At 43.0% G+C, this 20,065-nt stretch overlaps 1 protein-coding gene across 1 annotated transcript in view; it reads left to right on the forward strand.

The window, feature by feature from the left end:
- LOC116947510 (structural maintenance of chromosomes protein 1A-like) overlaps nt 1–20,065 on the forward strand; it is a 33,608-nt gene that overhangs the window by 10,140 nt on the left and 3,403 nt on the right. The window contains exons 7-24 of the mRNA XM_032963330.2: nt 299–439; nt 1,169–1,251; nt 1,731–1,938; nt 5,282–5,467; nt 6,923–7,102; nt 8,534–8,680; nt 9,013–9,147; nt 9,933–10,049; nt 10,576–10,682; nt 11,242–11,383; nt 12,231–12,376; nt 12,938–13,088; nt 14,255–14,368; nt 14,795–14,951; nt 16,110–16,264; nt 16,966–17,117; nt 17,319–17,388; nt 18,908–19,018. Of these exons, the coding sequence (XP_032819221.2) occupies nt 299–439; nt 1,169–1,251; nt 1,731–1,938; nt 5,282–5,467; nt 6,923–7,102; nt 8,534–8,680; nt 9,013–9,147; nt 9,933–10,049; nt 10,576–10,682; nt 11,242–11,383; nt 12,231–12,376; nt 12,938–13,088; nt 14,255–14,368; nt 14,795–14,951; nt 16,110–16,264; nt 16,966–17,117; nt 17,319–17,388; nt 18,908–19,018 (2,502 nt within the window). The remainder of the gene's footprint in view (nt 1–298; nt 440–1,168; nt 1,252–1,730; nt 1,939–5,281; nt 5,468–6,922; nt 7,103–8,533; nt 8,681–9,012; nt 9,148–9,932; nt 10,050–10,575; nt 10,683–11,241; nt 11,384–12,230; nt 12,377–12,937; nt 13,089–14,254; nt 14,369–14,794; nt 14,952–16,109; nt 16,265–16,965; nt 17,118–17,318; nt 17,389–18,907; nt 19,019–20,065) is intronic.

The raw sequence follows: 20,065 nt of genomic DNA on the forward strand, positions 1-20,065 counted from the left end.
GGTCTGGGTGGCGACAATTTTATTGGATTATAGAGGCAAGTTAATTATTTGTAAAATTGTGATTGAAGAGTACGTGACAATGTCTCCTGGAGTTGGTTATTGCCTATTGATGTCATAGCACGTATTTTGAAACCCACACAAACTGTTGACAGGAACAATATTTTCAATATTCACTTTCCAGTCATAAATCGCCGTCTTTCTTTGAAAGGTTCCTGCTTGGCCAGACTGCTACGAGACCAAAGTTTGGGTAGTTGACAAACTAATTCCTCAACGCTCCCTCATGTTAACGTCACGACAGGTGCTGGAGTACTACCGTCTGAAGGAGGAGGTTGGCAGGAGAGCAGGAGGAATGACACAAGAGCTGGAGACTTTCAAGAGGGCACAGAAGGCCGACCAAGAACATCTGGAGCTTGAGACTCGTAAGATGAAGGAAACACAGGTCAGTGAGGGCACGACTTTGTGAGGCATGATATAATAATTTAAATTTATGAAGTGCTCTCAAACAGTCGTTCTCAGGGCACAAGAGCATGGTACAGTGATGGAAAACATACAGTATTGCCTTCTTAGAGCAGAACAGGATTTCCAAGGAGCTTAGGAGGAACCACACATTAACGTACCTGTTTCTGGAATAGGCCTTTGCATTGACAAAAAGTGACCGAGTGCACTAAAAGTTGCCAGGTGGAAAATATTCCGCTCTAGTTCCAGAGTACTCTGGCTAAGATACGTGTATTACGGTAGGGCCTCACACGGCCAAGAGCCGTATGAAATGAAGTCATGGGCTGTAGGTTAATTGCTGTTGGCTGTAGATTTAATTCACTCATTACCTATGCAGAACATGAACAACTGAAAGAGATGGTTATGAAATGGACTCATTTTATTCATCTGAGCTATTAGTTGCACGTATTACAGATTCCTTCACAAGCAACGGGACTACCTTGTTGATTTGGATTCTTGTTCGCGTCATACAGACGTGAAACTTTTTCCTTGTCTGATAAGCCATACATGAAATTATGGCTCTAACTTAATTTGCATATCTGATTATGCACAGGGCTGATCATATCTTGAACACATACTTTGGGTATACATTTGAATAAATATGGGACTATACATTTTTATTAGACTGTGGGAATGTGCATGCCAGTGTTGTGTGTGCTTGTGTTATTTTTAGAGCAAAGTGAAGCAAAAACAGCAAGAGTATGAAGACCAACAGAACAGAATTGAAAAAATTAAACAATATATTGAAAAAACGAGGTGTGTGTATCTCGCGTGAAAGCCAAATGGCTGAAATATACATTGTATCTCAATAATATATGCATTCCTACATCACATGCAAGCTATAAGCTAATATTACATTTAGGCTAATGACATGAATGGAACTGAGAGTCGTTGAAGGCCCCTGTCTCCCCTAATGATGCCCGCAAAATTATTGGTGCTGCCCTGGTTTGCCTGACTGTATGTGAGGCTTGTTAGTGTTTGACCCCAATTGCTTTATGTCGAGCTGTTTTGTCGTGTTCCTCTTTCTCTTCTCTGCCATATTTTACTGCCCTTGACCCACTCTCTAACCTTATGTAGTGTGTTGTTTTTTTGTCGTTTTGTGAAACTTATTGAGATGCGCTTGCATTTAGACGCTACGTACATTTAAGTTATCGAATCGCGACCCCCGAATTGTGAAATGTCCATTGAATCACCCGAGGGAAGATGTAGTTGACATGCCTGCCACGTGTATGTAGATCGGCGATAGAGGAGCTGGACGTCGAGCAGGTGAGTCTGACGGAGCAGGTGGAGGGCGCGCGGCGTCGTGCCCTGGAGATTAACGACGAGGTGGTGGCGCTCACGGCCCAGCTGGGCGACGCGCGCACCGAGCAACACGAGAACAAACGCTTCAAGCGCCGCGCTGAGGCCCTCGACAGCCTCTTGCGGCTTTTCCCCGGCGCCATCGTGAGTGCTCCATGATGCGATGTAACGGTGCTTAAATTAGCCTTTATAATGTATGTATTATGGGTTTATACTCGAGTTAATTGTATTATTAGGCATGTAACTAATTGATCGATTAGAATTTAAGGAAAGTTTTTTTCCCCCTATAATTTACCAAGATTGTGCTGTCAGCGTCATGCCATTAGACCAGTGGTTCTTAACCTTGTTGGAGGTACCGAACCCCACCAGTTTCATATGCGCATTCACCGAACCCCTCTTTAATGAAAAATAAAATGTGATTTTTTTCAAATTCAAGACATAGATATGTTTTTTACTGGTACACAAAATGAGCCGTGCATGAACATTACCTTGTTCAAAGAATAAAACCAACACAATGCATAAACTCACAACAAATTACATACCTGGAAATCAATGTGACTTCTGCTGTTGCCTTTGAGAGATCAGTTCAGATATGCGTGGCTTCACCTTGGCAAGTGCCACTCTCATGTCATTTTCACAGCAAAGTCTGTTCCTTTTCTTTGTTTTTATGTCCAGCATCCTCGAAAAGGATTGCTCACAAAGATATGTTGTAACAAATGGTATAAAAAAATCCAGGGCTTTCTTAGCAATAACTGGATACTTGTTCATTTGTCGACACCAAAACGTTGAGAGCGTTGTTGTTCTGAAGAGTTGCTGTTGAACCTGGCTCTGCTGAATTTCAATGATTTCGTCGAGGAATTCATCATTGACATCTGCTGTTTCAACAGCAAACGTGAACGGCTGTCTCACCCATGCTGGATATGACTCTCTTGTAGGGAAATATCCGTCGAGAGACTTTGCAAGCTCATCTAAGTGCGTGGCAATTGTTTGCTTCAGTTCCGTGGATACAGAAATATCTCCGATTCCAGACACATCTTCGATCTTACTTGCACAGTCGTCCAGAAGCGGGAAGTTTGCGAAGTTATTGTTCTCTGTTCGTCGTTTCCATAACGGTAGCTTTTTTTGAAAAGCCTTCAGGTGTTCTTCCGCTTCCATGATATTGACTCCACCACCCTGCATCTGCTGATTGAGATGATTGAGAGCTGCGAATATATCAGCCATGTACGCTAAAATGAGAATGAACTCAGGATTTTTGAAGCAATCTGCATGGCAGTGTTGGTGCTCTTGCAAAAACAGGGCTAATTCCACACGCATGGCAAAAACACGATTCAGCACCTGTCCCCGGGATAACCACCGAATATTAGAATGGAGCAGAAGTACCTCAAATTCAGAGCCCATTTCTTTACACAGCTCACTGAAGATGCGGTGCCTCAGAGCACTTTTTCGCACATAGTTCACACATTCCACCACAGTTTTTAATACTTCTGCCATTTTTGGAGGTAAGGTTTTTGTTGCCAACGCATGCCTGTGCAGAATACAATGCGTCACAATGATGTGTGGTGCATCGGCCTTTACTAGCGCACCAAAACCAGACTTTCTTCCCAGCATGACTGGAGCTCCGTCCGTACAAACTGCAGAAACCATATCCCATGAAAGATTGTTGTCTCTGAAGAAGTCATCCACAAGCTTCTTCACATCGGCTGCCTTCGTTGTTGTTGTAAGAGGCTTACAAAATAAAAACTCTTCTTTTATCATGTCGTCTTTCACATAGCGTACAAAAACAGCAAGCTGGCTTAGATCAGAAACGTCTGTGGTTTCATCGAGTTGAAGGCTGAATTTTGGCGGGCTTGAAATCAGATCCGCGACTACTTGAGCCAAGATGTCTTTACTCATGTCTTCTATTCTGTCACTGACGGTGTCATTTGAAAGGGGAATTTGGGATAATTTACCTTCGGCCGCTGTTCCGAGTATCAGATTCGCCATCTTTAATGCAGCTGGTTTCACAAGTGTTTCACCAATGGTGTGTGGCTTGCCCTGCTTTGCGATCAGGTAAGCAACTTCGTACGATGCTGTCAGGATCGGTTTGTTAACAGGTACAAATCCAAGAGCAGGCAGAGTGGCCCTTTCATCGAATCTGGCTCTCTTCACCCTGAATTCAGCAAGTGTTGTGTTCTTGTATTCCCCGTCTCCATGCAGCTTCATGAAGTGTTCCTTTAGTTTTGCCGGTGCAAGACTAGAGTTGCTCAACTTGGCGTTGCAAATCATGCAGATAGGACGCTCACTCCCATCACGTTCCGTGATACATGAGAATCCATGTTGTACATATTCGTCCGACCACTTTCTTCTTTTGCCCGACATAGTTAGTATGGATAAAATATTAAAGAAATCACACGACGTACGACAACAACAGTCACACGTTGACTACTGAGTACGCACTAAATTCCCCGCAGCGCTGATTGGCCAAGCAGTGTAGCATGATCATCTGCAGCCAGTGATGGCCAAGCGGGCCGTGTGTGTCATCACAAATTTACACAATAATTCAAGTGTGTCCGGACCTCCGTGGCGGGGGCTCTGCCGAACCCCTGAGATCGACTCGCCGAACCCCTGGGGTTCGATCGAACCCAGGTTAAGAACCACTGCATTAGACGAAGTATGCGTTCATATCTCTCGCAGACCAATGCAACCAACAGTGTTAGAGAACGACCCGCAGAAGCTAACATCACAACTAAATATGAGGTCCCATCTCTTAAAATTAACTCTGGTTCACATAGTTGGAGATTGCACTTTCCCACCTACCTAAGAGCTTGAATTTAGCCGCTTTAACTACAGAACCAAATTTAATGTTCAGTCATTGGTGACTGGGCTGTGGGCTCAAACTATTAACTTGCTAGCTTGACACCCCAGTTTTAATGTAGGTGGCTACCTGGATTCAAACGCAGGTTATTAGTGGTGCCGGCTCAGCATTTCTAACGTCACAATACATGCATACAATTCCACGTAATCCATTCGAACGTTTTTTTTTACCACCAGTCGTTAAAATAAACAAGACAGGACAACTGAGACAGCAGCTGATAGAGGACAAATGAGACGTAACAAAGGAGACTACAAATTAAACAGTGCAAATGACATTGAAGTAACTTGTCAGCAGCATCCATTTGGCATTGAGGGATATCCTGGAAAAACCTAGTAACCCAGATATATCCACTTTTTGAAGCTAACCTATGCTCCCTTCATTTGAAAATTTTACACTTGAGAGTATAATTTCGCTGTATGTTGGCACATGAACTTAATCACTATGTCATCCACTTCATCCACCTCAAACCAAAAGCCCGCTTCCAACTCTCAACATAATCCTGTTTTTTCTGTACATTGACATTTCATGGCTTATCACGTTTTTTACAGGACACTGCAACCTGGCCCACAAAATGTGCGCAACTGACGACGGGGCGCTCTCTCTCCCCATTTGTGCCCCTGTCGTCACGTGCAGTTTGGGCGACTGGTGAACCTGTGCCAACCCACGCACAGGAAGTACCAGCTGGCCGTCACCAAGGTGCTAGGCCGCAACATGGAGGCCATAATTGTGGACACGGACAGCACGGCACGAGACTGCATCCGCTACCTCAAGGAGCAGCGCTGTGAGGCCGAGATGTTCCTCCCTCTCGACTACCTGCAGGTGACCCTTGACCCGCTTTTGTTCTTTTTTTGAGCATACAAGAGATTGTGTGCCTGCACACTAGTTGCCGAGGATGTAACAATTCTCTCCGTGATTAACTTAATTGTCGCAATGCAGAGCCACTAGCCGATTCAGACCCTGTAACCAAATCACCCATAGAATTGTCGGTGAATGGCTTTAATGCTGTAGTTATTTTACAAAAGTATACTCTAAAAATTGCAGTGCCCAATCCTGTCAGATCTCTGAAGCTAATAAAAAGAAAGCAATTTAAGTGCTTGGTTGGGCAACCACCATGCATAAAACAGGTGTTATTTGGCTGATGGGTGGCTACATTGTGTGTAACAAAGGGCAGTATAACAATAATCCATAGTTGCGATGTACTTATGTAGTGACTGACTGGGAGATGCAAGTTCTTGGAGGCAATTCTTTCATTAAATCGAGCACCCTTTGCACCATACACACCCTACACTGGCACACACTCTTTTCCCGCTCGTTTATACACAACTCTACGCAAGTTGCGAGCCTATTCACAACACTAGCTGTCTGACACTGATGGCGCTGAACCGAGACGGCCAACTACCATCTAGCAGCACAATATCAGGTAAAGACGAAGGCGACGAGACAAAAGCGACGATGGTGACGATCTTCAATTGCAATGACGGGGATCCCACTCCAAACGATAGCCCCGAGGTCCTCTCCCGGGGGCCCCTCTTATACTGTCAGCGTGGCCTAGGTCCGCCCTGGCCACACCCCCCTTCTGGAACCTACTAGCGAGTTCTCGACGTGTCCCTTACGTAACCTTTCCCCTACATCCCTCTCTGGTATATCATGTGCCCTGCTATTAGTCAGGGCTGCTGCAAGCTGCAGATCCCCTTCCCTGCCAGCAGCCAACGCTATGCTGCTACGTGACCAATTCTATGTCACTACACTTGTATACGTGCAGGCCAATTCCCTTCAGTCATTCCTCTTCGCATTCTTAACTGCCAGGTTCATCCCTATTTGCAGGTCGGTGCTGTGTATACCTAGTGTCACTAGTGGTCCCCTTTGCTTGGCTGCAGCAGGGCACTGGAATGACTGAGATGAGATGTGATTGCTGAGGAATTTTAAGTTCAGCCCTTCAATTGCTTGTTCACACCACTGCTGGCAGAAATGCCTTCACAGTCGGGAGTTCTAGAGAGCCCCTCTTAAGAATATTTTGTCTTACTCTTTCACGTTGCCCAGACATCTTGGAAGATATTGGAGTATCTGTAAATTACCCCACCACACATGGACCAACCAACTGACTGGTCTACCTGTTAATACTGCTGGATGGACAGGCGGGTGAATTGAAGAAATCCTTCACATTGTTTCAACTGCCGTGCCAGGAAATAATATCAAACTGGCGACCGCTGGAAGTCGTATGCTAGCCATTACACCGTCCTGACTCATTAATCCACCATTTTTGGTCCTCTGCAGGTGAGACCGATCAACGAGCGCCTGCGGGAGCTGAGGGGCGCCAAGCTCCTGATGGACGTCATCAAGTTTGACCCGCCGCAGGTGTCACGCGCGCTGCAGTTTGCCTGCAGCAACGCTCTCGTGTGCGAGACTCTGGAGGACGCACGTCACATCGCCTTCGGTAGCCACGTCCGCCAGAAGGTGCGATCCGTAGCACCCAACCTGCTTCAAGAGACCGAACTTATCGGCAAATGGTGTGCTTTTTGTTAACTTGTTTGTGATTAAACTTGATTTGATCCTTTTGTGACTGCAGGAATTACTCTTTGGTTCTTTCGATAAAATCACGTAGACAGAGTGTCTCTGTGTTGTTTCTCTCTCTGCTTGTGTGTCTGTCTGTGTGTCTCCGTGTCTGTGTTTTGTCTCTCTCACAAATTTGGCAATCTTTGGAAGAACGTAATCAACCAGGTAGGGTGTTGACTGTTGTGTTAGCCGACTCTGTGTTGTATTGCATTGTATTTATAAGTTTACTAGGTTTGTTTTCTACCTGATGACGTTTTGCTTGTGTTGCAATCTAAACGTCGTATTCTATTATTTAATTGTTTGTGATTACGGTGCAGCCACATCATCATCAAGTGCCATCCTCATAACTGCGGGTTGATGTGCATGACAGATGCCGACCACCATGGACCATCTTTATAGTATTTCAGGCATAGTCCTGTCCAATTGCTCGCATTATTCGATCTACTGATTAATTTTCTTCCTGTTCTCCCTTGAGTTTTTCTTGCAGGATCACCTCCTTTTGAAACGATGATAATGTGTCCCGCATATTCTGCCTCTGTTTTCATGATATTCCTCAGTTTTTTTATTATTTTCTATTAATACATCTGTCTTTTTGTTTCTATTCTTCTGTAACACCATCTTAAATGCATTCAGTCTTTTCATCTCATCCTTGCCCATTGTCCTTGTTTCACTTGCATATGAGTATTTTCTATATTTTCGTACTATTCTGTTCATTGATTGTCTTAAATGCTGCTTTAACCATCCCCATTGCTAATAGGACCCATGAATGAAACATTAATATGCGTTTTGTCTTAACCTACTTAAGCATTGTGCGTAGGTAAAGAATACATGTAATCTGCAACCAACAGCATTTAGTGTTCCATGGACTAGGTTAGCCTGTGGCCATATTCGTGAAGATAAATCATGTCCCAAATGTGTACATGTACAGCCCTTTTGTTAATCCACTATCCTCGATGCTGCCATGGTGTAATAGTTAGAACACTTTATTGTAGTCACGAGTTCGCCAGTTAGATCTCCTGATGTAGTATTTGAAACGAGAGCATGTTTAAAAAATTATGCCACAGTATGAATATGTATGCCACGGTTAATCAATCGGGATTTTGGTACGTTGGAATAAAGAATAGCCGCTCCAACGTCTTTCAAGGCGTATTGGCAATAGGCCAATATCCTCTACAAGGACGTTATAGAGCTCCTTCTATTGGAAGCTTTTCCCCAAGCAGCGGCATGAGAAAGTAAGTGCAGGGATGCACCTTTACCTTTTGCTAGTCTTCCGCCTGGTTGTAAATAACGGCTTCTGTTGTCGCAATCCCATTTTGGGTGTGGCCCCGGCAGTGTGTGTCGCTGGACGGCACCCTCTTCTCCAAGTCTGGTGTGGTCTCAGGTGGCTCTAGCGACCTGAGAGCCAAGGCTCAGCGCTGGGATGACAAGTTGGTGGACAAGCTCAGGGAGAAGAAGGAGCAGCTTTTGGAGGAGCTTCGCGTGCGTTTTACTTGGCGATGATTTATACAGGCAGAATGTGACACTGGAGAGCTGGCCTCGTTTTAAAATTTGAAAAACACTCATATTATACTGTCTTGACATTTCTTCTTGTGGCCGAATAAAACTCAACAACACACGAACCGTTAAGTTGTTTCAAGAATTAGTTCAACCCTCAGTCTTTCCTTATTTTTTGGTTAGAAAAAACGATTAATGTTTTTGTAAAATACAACTCGTCAAACATGTTTTTCGTTATGTTTCAACAGGAAGGTTGTAAAAACTGTTCGCATTTATTCATAAAGGGTATTTTCCTGTTTCCCCACCAACATGTGCAGGTAAATTTAAGCATAAGACGCAAGGAAGCCGATCTGCGGCAGGTGCAGTCGCAGCTACACGGCATGCAGACCAGGCTCAAGTACTCTCGGAGCGACATGGAGCAAACACGCGTCAAGCTGCAAGCAAGTCTGCAGGTGAGCAGTTGTTCTGTGGTTGGTAAAGCGAGGATGAGAGGTTAAATGACAAAGAGCAGCAGCCGGGCAAAAAATATGTTCCTGTAGGTGGCCGGGTGGCTCGAACGCCTAATACAATGCAATTTGGATGAATATTCAATGTTTTTTCTCTTAACTCAACTTAATCTAGCTCTGATAATTAAAAGTATGTTTTGGCATGTGACAAACGTTCTTTGCAGAACATGTAAAAATTTTCCCCAAGTGTTGACAATGAAGCTATTGCTCTCTGACATAGTCTTTTGAAGCTGTTCTCTGACAGTTGCAAGAGCTCCAAATTAGAAACCTTTGGACCTAGCACATTTTAAAATTTGATTTAAATGAAAGGATTATATATCATCTTCATGTCACTGCATCTTAAGACGCTGTTTAGAATAATTTTATCTTATAGAGAGAGGCACTCAGTTATAGGCAGAGGAAAAAGGATAAAAGGTGGGTCTTGAGCCTTTGCGCCTGGACTTGAACAGGGGCATGGAGCTGACAGCATGGATGGCTGAGGGAAATTAGTTACAAGCTAGAGGAGCATCAGAGGAGAATGAGTGACCTCCCACTAAGGGTTGGTCCACTGGGGCTTGTATAATGACTTGGTTGCTATAGTGGAGACTTTTGGGGTTTCTAGAGGAGATGAGAGTAAAATGCATGGAGGGGGAGTAGAATGAGGGGATAGGTAGATGGTGATGAGTCCAAGGAGAATCTGAGAGATGTGACTAATGTATCTTGACTTGTATTTTGTGCGTTGTCCCATCCAGGAAAAGTCAAAACTGGAGTCTCAGCTCGCAAACTTTGAGCCGCATATGGATGAAGTGCGAGAGGGCATGGCCGCACGAGACAATGAAGCCGAGGAAGTCACCGAAAAAATGAACAAGGTATTTTGTTCAAATTTATAGTTAAGACAGGTCATTGAGCCAGGTCAGAAAGGTGAACTTTAACAAAGTAAATAGAAAAGTAACTTGTTTTGGAGAAACAATGCATTACAAGGATGATAGGGATTTCATGAAAGGAATAGGCTAAGAAACTTGACAGTTTATTAGAGAATGTATAAATGAATTTATATGTATACAGAAAAACGTTACAATAAGTGGAGACAATATTCAAGATAGGAGGAGGGAAGGTTACCAAGACAAGCATTTGGGTGGCATTCAGAGGTCAAAAACCAAGACAAGTATTTTGAAGTTAGATGGTTGGATATTTTAAGAACATACCTTGCATGTCAGGTGTATACTTGGCAACCATGAGGAACCTCGGAAATAGCAATGTTTATTTATAAAGCAGAGTTATTAGAAGGCTGTTAGCAGGACCAGGCTGATTTTAGTACTGAAAAAGGTGTTCTTTTGTTTATGTTACATTTCTCAGTGTAAGTTTAATGCCATGGACTTGCTTCCTGACCTTTAGTTGGAGGATGAGGTGTTTAAGGATTTCTGCGTTGAAGCTGGAGTCGCCAATACCAGAGAGTTTGAAGAGGTAAAGCTCAAGTGGCGTGAGGAAGTCACAAAGAAGGGGTGAGTTCCGACAACCTGTCCATCACAAGTCATCGGACCCACTCAATCCACTGCGAAAAATTATGTTGGCACTTGTTGACACCATCTCATGTTTTCCTTATCAGCTGTCCACATACAGATGCATCCACTGCTTCAGTTTTATATTTAAAACACAGACACTGGTTTTATGATAGCCGTGGCCAGGAATCACTCAGGTTGCCAGATTCATAGCACATTGTCCTAGTTACTGTTTCCACCATTCTACCCAAGCTTATGAATGTACGTACGTATGTTGAACTTGAACTTCTTTCGTGCTGTATGTAGCCTACCGTGCTCATCGGAGGTGCGGAGGGTAGGACAACAAACTAAGCTCAAAAAGCAGTTTTAAAGAAATTATTTTTGAATCTTGATTTAAAAGTCCATAGCTCCAGTGGCTTCCTAATATCATAAAGTAGAGCGTTCCAGACGGCCGCACATGCACCTCTGAAAGCGCGCGATGCAGTGACCATCTTTGTTCGATGGCTTACCAAAAGTCGCTATAACTGAGATACATATATTTTTTTCTGGATACCCATCTCAGTTCGGAGTTTGACAACCAGAAGACGCGACTGGGCATACAGCTGGATTACGAGAGAATGCAGCTGAAGCAGGAGCAGAGCAAAGTGAAGATGTGGGACGCGGCAATTGCCAAGGACGAGGCCGAGATAGATTGTGTGAAAAAGGTAACGCTGCGCTCACCGCTTCAGTCTCAGGTGGCCTGTGAGTCAGATGTTGCATCATTTGCATGTCTTGGAATATGTTGGTAATTTTTTGGTTTGTTCAATTTCAACACTTGTACAATCATCCAAACAGTTATTGTGCGAAGTCTTACATGCTGTCATGGTGGATTGTGGGTTAAGTTAAAGAAGCGCATTGGCCCGTTTTACCAACTTAGATTAAAATAGACTTTGGTCTATAAACCTATGGTCCTTTGAAATTAATACTTAGCAGCATTTGTGTAAGGTGCGTTAACTTGGTTTTATTACTTAATTAAACTTTTACGTGGTAAAACAATCCCTTGTATGTTCTTGGTTCTTTCGTGACTTTACCGAAAGAACCAAGAGTATGAATCTCTGCAGTCACGAAAGCTTTAAATCCAAAACCCTTGTATGTTTATTATATTCGGTATTGAACTTATTTGTAGTTTCGATTTAAAGCTTTCATGACTGCAGGGATTCATCTTCTTGGTTCTTTCGGTAAGTCATGTAGAAGAGAAATAAATAATAAAGCAATAGCAAATTGTATTCTATTAATAGAAAATTTTATTCTGTTATGTTTTATTTTTATTATTTCCCTTCTACGTGACTTTACCGAAAGAACCAAGAAGATTATTTGTAGTTGTCGTTATTTCCATTTAAAACAACCCTTTTTATCTGTAAATTGTGGAACATAATATCGCATACACTTACACAAAAAAAATTTCAGATTTATTTCCAAATATCTCTCTCTCTGTGTATTATCAGTCGCTATGTTTCCTTTGGTCAAAACATAAATTTGCACCGCCTGCTCGCACCGTGGCATTTTTTACAGGATGAGCAGAGGTATCGGGATAGGGTCGAGCACCTTTTGTCCGAGATGCACAGCTTGAAGAATCAACTTTTGGCCAAACAAGGCGAGGTCACCAATAAAGCACAGGCGACCGAGGAGGTTCGGAGGAAGCTGTTAGCCTTCAGCAGGTTGGTGTCTTGTCGGCAGGAAGGCCCCAAACCAATTTGTTCCGTCTTTGTTCACCTTTTTTCCATGGAGGCAGCTTAGAGGCCAGTGCTGAGCTGGCACCACTGAGACCCTGGGTTCAAACCCAACCGGCTGCCTTTGTTGAACTGTGTTCTCAAGTGTAGCGAGTTGGTTGATCTCAGCCCGGTTACAAATGACAGCACACAAAAAAACTATCGCAATAAATTGGATTTTGTGCTTAATATGGATAAATTCCACCTCTTAGAATTTAATATCTTTGTGATTTTCATGTATAGACATTCCTCAGTGGTAGTGGGTGGGAAAGTGCAACCCTCTACTGTGTGGAACATAGGTAACTTTGAAAGGATCTGAGAAGTTATTGGATAGCTGCTGCCCAGAACAATTCAATAACATGTAGAATGCACTGCCCTGGGAGAGATCTCAATATATACTTTTCATGAGCCTAATAATCACTTTAAACAATCTTTTAAATCAATGACTCAGCACTGCCTTCACATTATCCTGGTCATCTTTATTTTTCACCTGTGCCCTGTCCACCCCAGACAAGCAGTGCAGCTGCAGAACGAAGTGACAGCGCTGGAGACAAAGCTGGAACAGCAGCGCAACGCACGGCACAACCTGCTGCTGACGTGCAAGTTGCAGGATATCAAGCTGCCTCTGCGCAACGGCAACTTGGACTCCATCAGCCAGGAGGCCCGTACACACACACCATATGGCTGCAGATGACATTTATGAAAAGTTGGAACTCGTGTTATCTTGGTTAAAGGAAAATGCAACCCAAAGAGAAATGAGGTTGTATGTTTAATTTGCTATAAAAACATAATTGGCAATAACAATACTGATACGTTTGACCTTTGGTGGGTCATTGCGACCTCTACAACAGCCTATCAAGCACAGCACCCTATGCGACCTAGAGCTTAAGACCAAGTCGGTCCTGAATGTCACAGCCAAGTGGTACCTCGGACAACCATGAGGCTTCTTGTTTGTGGTTTGTTTGGCCTCATTCCTTGGTACATTTGAATAGTAAACCAAAGGACCAGGTGTAGCTGTACCAAGTCATTCATCCATAGTACATGTCCCCACATCAACATTGCAGTATAAATCGGTGACATTTAAAATAAAAAATGCTCGTGAAATCGTGTCCTCTTGGCACTTGCATTGAGCGTTGCTATCACGGGTATGACATTTTCCTAGTGCACAACCCACCTTCGTTGGCTTAATATAGCCAGTTTCCACCATGCGTAGCATGTCGTGACAAAGTTAAATTAAAAAAATGAAGCAGTCATTCTGCCGTGACAATATTAGGGCATGCTATTGCGCCTCTACAAAAAGTTACCATGACTTTGTATTATTTGTTTTAACCATCAAGTCTTCAATCTCATGTCAGTCAGCCACACATCCTAGGCATATACCTATAAAATACGTGGTCTTGTCTTGGGTTGCTTTTCGTTAAACCTCAAGAACATACGGCCCTTTATTTCATGCAGCCCCCAGCCACATGATACCTACACTGCAAAATGGCCCACATGATATTTGTCTGTTACTGCTTGCATCTTGGCCATACTAATACGGTAGTACTAGGGAATAATTTAGATCTGGCAACACTTTCTAATTTTATCATTCACAGTAATTTCTGTCACGAGGGGTCTTTTGCAGTGATATGTATATATGGTATGGCAACATGTTTAGCATATTCAATCACTACGGTCTTTGCACGGGCCTCTAGTAGTGTGTATTAAGGTGTGTGGCACTCCACCAAAAATATTTGATAATTCCTATTCCACCCTCAGGAAAGTTGCCTTGACCACTGCTGTAGGTGAATGAATGGATGTTGTTCATGTGGCTCTGTGTCCTGGCAGCTGGGGGGTACACAGCCAGAAAGTACAACAGAGAGCTCGGAGCACACCAACTCGGTTTACGCGCGTGAAGCCGCCATCGAGGTGGACTACCGCAAGCTCAGCCGCCAGTATAAGGTATGTGCCCTGTACTGGAAAAATTGCCGTTGGCAGCACCAACCATCGTCTGCTTTGTTTTTTCCCCAGTGCTATATCTATATTTACAATTAAACCTTAAAAAATAGAGCTAAATCAGATATACGCCATCCAAAATGTTCAGGATTTGATTTGAGCTACGTACATCTAATTAGAGGAACGGTGGTTGTGTTCTCTCATAGTTCAGGTGTATACCCAGTCGAGCCGTCTGGTTGAGGCAAATATCCGTGATTGCTGATTCCATTAGCCGTTTACTAGCCTGAAGGGTTGCATTGCCCTGCTAGTTGATCTCATGTGACGGCACAATTTGAATGAAGTTGGGGGGGGGGGACAGTAGAATTATAGGAATATTTAAGACCACTTAATCCTTGCTTTCGCTTAAACTCGGGTGTACGTCTCCTTGCGTAGGAAATTAACAGGGAGGATGAAATCAATCGTGCCACAGATGAGCTGAATACGCAGGTGACAAACCTGCAAACTGGTATGCAGCACATCGTTGCTCCCAACATGAAAGCCACAGAGAAGTTTGAAAATGTGCGTGGCAAGTTCCTGGAGACTACCGAAGGTATTGTAATGGTTTGGTCTGTGGCTTTGCTTTGCTGTACTATCGTGTGATGTCACATGCTCTCTTGAGATCTAGCTCCCCAATCGACTACAGCAGTTGAAAATGTTGCTATGCTTTGAGTTTTGCTGTAAAATTGTCATCTTAAACATATATGATCAGTCCACTGCTGGATGAAGGCCTGCCCAAGCAGTTTCTTTCTCTCACAGTCCTGGGCTTTCACAATGCAACTCGTAGCTGCACACAAGCTGATTTCATAACTCTAGACATTCTGTAGGCTGTGTTCTCGCCTTTGCTTCCCATTCCATCATGAGCCTTGACCACCAGCTATTATTTCTTCTCGTGACGTGTCCCACATGATACCACTTGTATTTCTTAATATGAAATCAATAACTTGTGTATATACTCTGATCAATGTGTTCTTCTTTCCATCTCTTGGTATAAATTCCAAGCACGCGTCACTTCGTGCTTCTTTGCACACGTTTACGTTTTTTTCTTTGTTAGTGTCCATTCCTGATCCATATTTAATAGCAGGTAATATACAATTATTAAAAGCGTTTTTTTAGGCAGGCACATTGGTATTTTGCGTTTCATGATTAACTTTAGTTGTAGAAAATGCTTTCAATATGCTTCTCTGTCTTTTATTTAATCAATGTGATATTGGTTTATCTTCAGTGACTGTCCCAGGTATATGTACTCTGCTCTGTCCCTTCAGTAGATCCAATAATACCCTGATACACGTCTCGCCCTTTTACGTTGTTTCGCACAAACGTTGTTTATTAATACCACTACCTGATTTGCGTCGCCTCAACCCACATGCCGCTTACAGCATCATTCGTCCTTTCTCGAATCCGTTGCCTACTCATTCGCCTCTACCTTCCGTGTAATTTGCTTTGATATACGTCGTTTCGATATTTGTCACACTTTTCAGGAACACATCCCCGACGTAAACCGGAGTATTGCTGTATCTCCATTTGTTTATTGAACTCTCCGCTGAGTTCTTGTGTACTACCCCTTGTTCAGCATCACGCCCCAATGTTTCGCTCTGCATGCTTGGGAGCTTCTTCAGGATTACATTTAACTTGTTGGACATGCATGCAAAAGAGTAAATGAAGATTGAAATCGGGCAATGATTCGAAAAATGGATAATATTGTGTACAGCGCTTGAAGAGAGCAGGAAAAGATCAAAGCAAGCGCAAATGGCATTCAACAAGGTGCAACGGCTGAGATTCGACCGTTTTAATGGGTGCCTGGAGCACCTGTCCATCGCAATCGATGACATCTATAAGAAGCTGGCGCAAAACAATAGTGCACAGGTAGGAACCTTTAAGATTTATATACATTTTATCAAATAAAATTGCAAAGGTATGCAGATTGAATAATTGCATGCCTAGTAAATGCAGTATACATCAGTGTACATCTTTGTAGTAAAGAGTTCAAGACAACACAATTTTGAAATATATTGCATGTAAATGCATGTTAAGATGCTGTATGTAAATAATTGGCATGCTTATTTTATAGAGGCAGTCGGTTATATGCTCCCCTGCCTTCACGAACCCGCACTGCCAGCACGATAACATGGTCAAATAAGCGGTGTATTGACAAAAGGGCTGTACATATACATCTTAGCATTGACATTAATCCCGTAAGCATAAACCATCTGGTAAGGTATCATTCAAAATGACTGCTTTCAAAAGCATATACAACATCAGCATTAACTCTCTTTCAAAAAGTATAGATTTATATTCATGCCCATCATCCCTTTGCATACAGTTGGTACATGTACAGCCATAATGGTCAATCCCCTGCTGAACGAGGGCCCCTCCGGGTACCTGGGGGTTATTCGACCATACTTTTATCGTGCCTGATCGAGGCGGGTTTGGTGAAGTCTGGCACTGTTGACACATAGGAGCATCAGATAATACATTGGATTTTGCTGCACTGCCATCTGCTGCCAACAGTGTATACAGCACAGCATGAGGCATCTATAATAACCCTTGCTAACGTTTTATTGTAGGCATTCCTGGGACCGGAGAATGCGGAGGAGCCGTACTTGGACGGCATCAACTATAACTGCGTGGCACCTGGGAAGCGCTACCAACCCATGGACAACCTGTCTGGTGGGGAGAAAACCGTGGCTGCTCTCGCTCTGCTCTTCGCCATTCACAGGTTTGTCAGGAGGAATTGATTGTGTCCTCGCCAAGCTTTAATTGGATGTGTCCACAGTCAGGCATGGGGTGGCCCTCATCCATTAGTGGATTGACAAAAGAGCTCTGCATTGCAAACCATTTACAGTGTTTGTTCGGGATGTTGTATGCATGTCGGTCTACTCATTAATTCGTGTCCTCCCACAATATGTTTTAATTTCAGCTACAGACCTTCACCTTTTTTCGTCCTGGATGAAATTGACGCAGCCCTGGATAACACAAACATTGGAAAGGTAAGTGTTTAATGACCTTTACGCTCGCTATTTCATAAAAAAAAATTAAGCAAAAATTGAAAGACGATGCATTTTTTTTTAAACCTTCTGGAACCCACTTTTGAACCATCTTTTTTCCCAGCAGATATATTCAGTCAATTTTACACCAAGGTCCAGCCTTTGCATTTCCAGCTGATGATGCTGGTTATAGAAATGTAATACAACTCCTTGTGATTGATTTACAAGATTATGTTTCTGAACTTGACAAACCTTCAACACAGTATTGAGCTATGAATTTGACTACCCGAGTTTAAGTACCAGCCACAGCTGGCATCGGTGCCAAGTGATATCTGAACAGGACCTGGGCTCTTCCTCCCACTTCACCAACCCCGCACTGACCGGCATGGTGAATTATCGTCAAATAATCTCCACGGTCGGCATGTCAAGGCCTTCATCTGGCATTTGCTCAACAGAGGGCTCTTGAGTTTTTTTTCTTGATCTCGGGAAATGGGGCCTTGATGTCCATCCACCTTGTGCAGTTGACAGGCCGATTATCGCCAAACTTTTAGCGTGACCCAAGTCTCCTGTGTACTGCCCGGCGGGGCAACACTTACACAAGTGGGGTCAACGTTTAGTCTTGCAATCATGTTGCATTAACCCCACGTGAGATGGTGGGGAGACCATTTTCCTCCCAGTTTACCAAACAAAGGGTTTGTTTCGTGTGCAAGAGCCTTACAACGCATTGTTACTGACTTGGTCTGATCTCCTGAAAGAGGGAGACACAAACATGTATGTATATGGAGCCCCCTTTTGTGTCAGAAGCCCTTTTGTGCGTCAGTGGTCGTCCCAGGGCACCAGAGTTTACCTTCACTGTCGAACACATGCGAATTCAATTATGCGTTGATTGTGTGTGACGTCTGTAACTGGTTCACTTTCCAATGCACGCTGGCCCTCGAGGGGAGACTGGAGTGAAATTGGCAAGTCACTGCGTTAATCATTTACAGCGACGTCAGCTTGGGCTGTGTATTGAGCTATACTGGCGCTGGCTCTGAATCTCGTGCCACTGCACTGGCTTGCAAACGTATCAGCCCCGAGCGCACATGACGAGGTTTTAGTGCCCATTGCATATAGTTTTTTTTTCTTATTTGTCAGCAGTTGGCATTTACATGAAAACATTTTCATGCAGTTCTTTTATTTTTCATTTCAACTTTTAGCAGTGTTGTGAAGTGTTGTAAGTAAAACAAATACAGATGAATATGGGTATAAGCACACCTTGTATAAGCACAGTTTTGATGTAAGCAACACATCCTTGCATTATACTGATGGACGGAGGCAAAATGCAATTTCTGATAAAAGCATGCAACTTCAGATGTAAGTATACCTGGCATTGTTCTTGTGGGGTGTGCTTATGTCCAGCTTCAACTGTAACGAGCAGGTGTATGATTTTCAACAACATTCCCCATTTAATTTGTTTTACCCATCAACTGTGAACCGTTAAAAGGGCCAACGTGACTTTAAAACAATTTCTCTCTTTTCTAAGGTGGCAAACTACATCAAAGAGCAGTCTGTGGAGAACTTCCAGGTTATAGTCATCTCCCTCAAAGAAGAATTGTTTGCTCGTGCCGACGCACTCATTGGTGTATACCCCGAGGTATTTTGTTAACCACTTCTTGGATTTTTTTGGAAACATTCCAATTTCCTGGGCCAAATAAATTATGTCAACTACCGTTGTAGTATGAAGCAAACAGTGGATAGCAATAGGTAGAGAGGGCAACTGAAATATAGTTGTTTCAATCTTAAACATAGCAATCGTGAGATGTGGTCCGGGTGGCTGAATGATCAGGGCTCCCCTGAAGTCATAGGTAAAAATCTGGGTTTCTGTTGCCCATAGTTAAGCCAGGTTCTCAATTGCAGTGAGTTCATGGTTTGAGCCTGGTCATCAGAGACTGCAAACAAAATATTGCGTAGCATTTTTTATGGAATTAATTTGGGTACAATCCAGCTCTGAATATAAAAAAAACGTTGGTTTGACTGCAACGGGATGAACATTTCTAGCAGGGTGTGAAGGCTAAAGAATATGCACATGAATGGTGCTTCAAAGAAGCTTTTCCACAGGCCGTGTGCTCTAGCAAGGGGTTATTCGCTGCTCTGCTATAGTTCAAAATATATTTTTTTCGTCTCAATACTTGATGCGAATAAATACATTTAATTGAAATTGTGGATAAAACCAGAGAAATTCTAAAATGAAAAACGTACTGCTCGTGCAATTTGCTTGTAAGGACAATGCAAAATGACACATTTTTAGATTCACCAGATGCCTTTGTGATTGTTAGAATGTTACATCCCCAACTGCTCTATTTAATTATTGCAAAGTATTAATACAACATTTTTTATTGTATAAGTTCCTGCATAGGCAGAAGCATTAGATTAAAACAGGATATATTGAAATAAAAATTGTATCACTAGAATCTTGACTTAAAGCTTTCGTGACTGCAGGAATTCATACTCTTTGGGTCTTTCGGTAAAGTCACGTAGATAGAAAAATAATTTTAAAAAATCACGACGTTTCGATCGGAACACAAGCAATCGTCTTCAGGTGAAAAAATACAGCAGGAGAACTGCTGAGGCAATCGAAAACGTCGTGATTTTTAAAAAAAAAAATTTCTGTCTGCGTGACTTTACCAAAAGACCCAAAGAG

Source organism: Petromyzon marinus, chromosome 30, assembly GCF_048934315.1.
Source record: "Petromyzon marinus isolate PM22_M1 ecotype Great Lakes invasive population chromosome 30, UKy_Petmar_22M1.pri1.0, whole genome shotgun sequence".
In the NCBI taxonomy this organism is placed as follows: domain Eukaryota; kingdom Metazoa; phylum Chordata; class Hyperoartia; order Petromyzontiformes; family Petromyzontidae; genus Petromyzon; species Petromyzon marinus.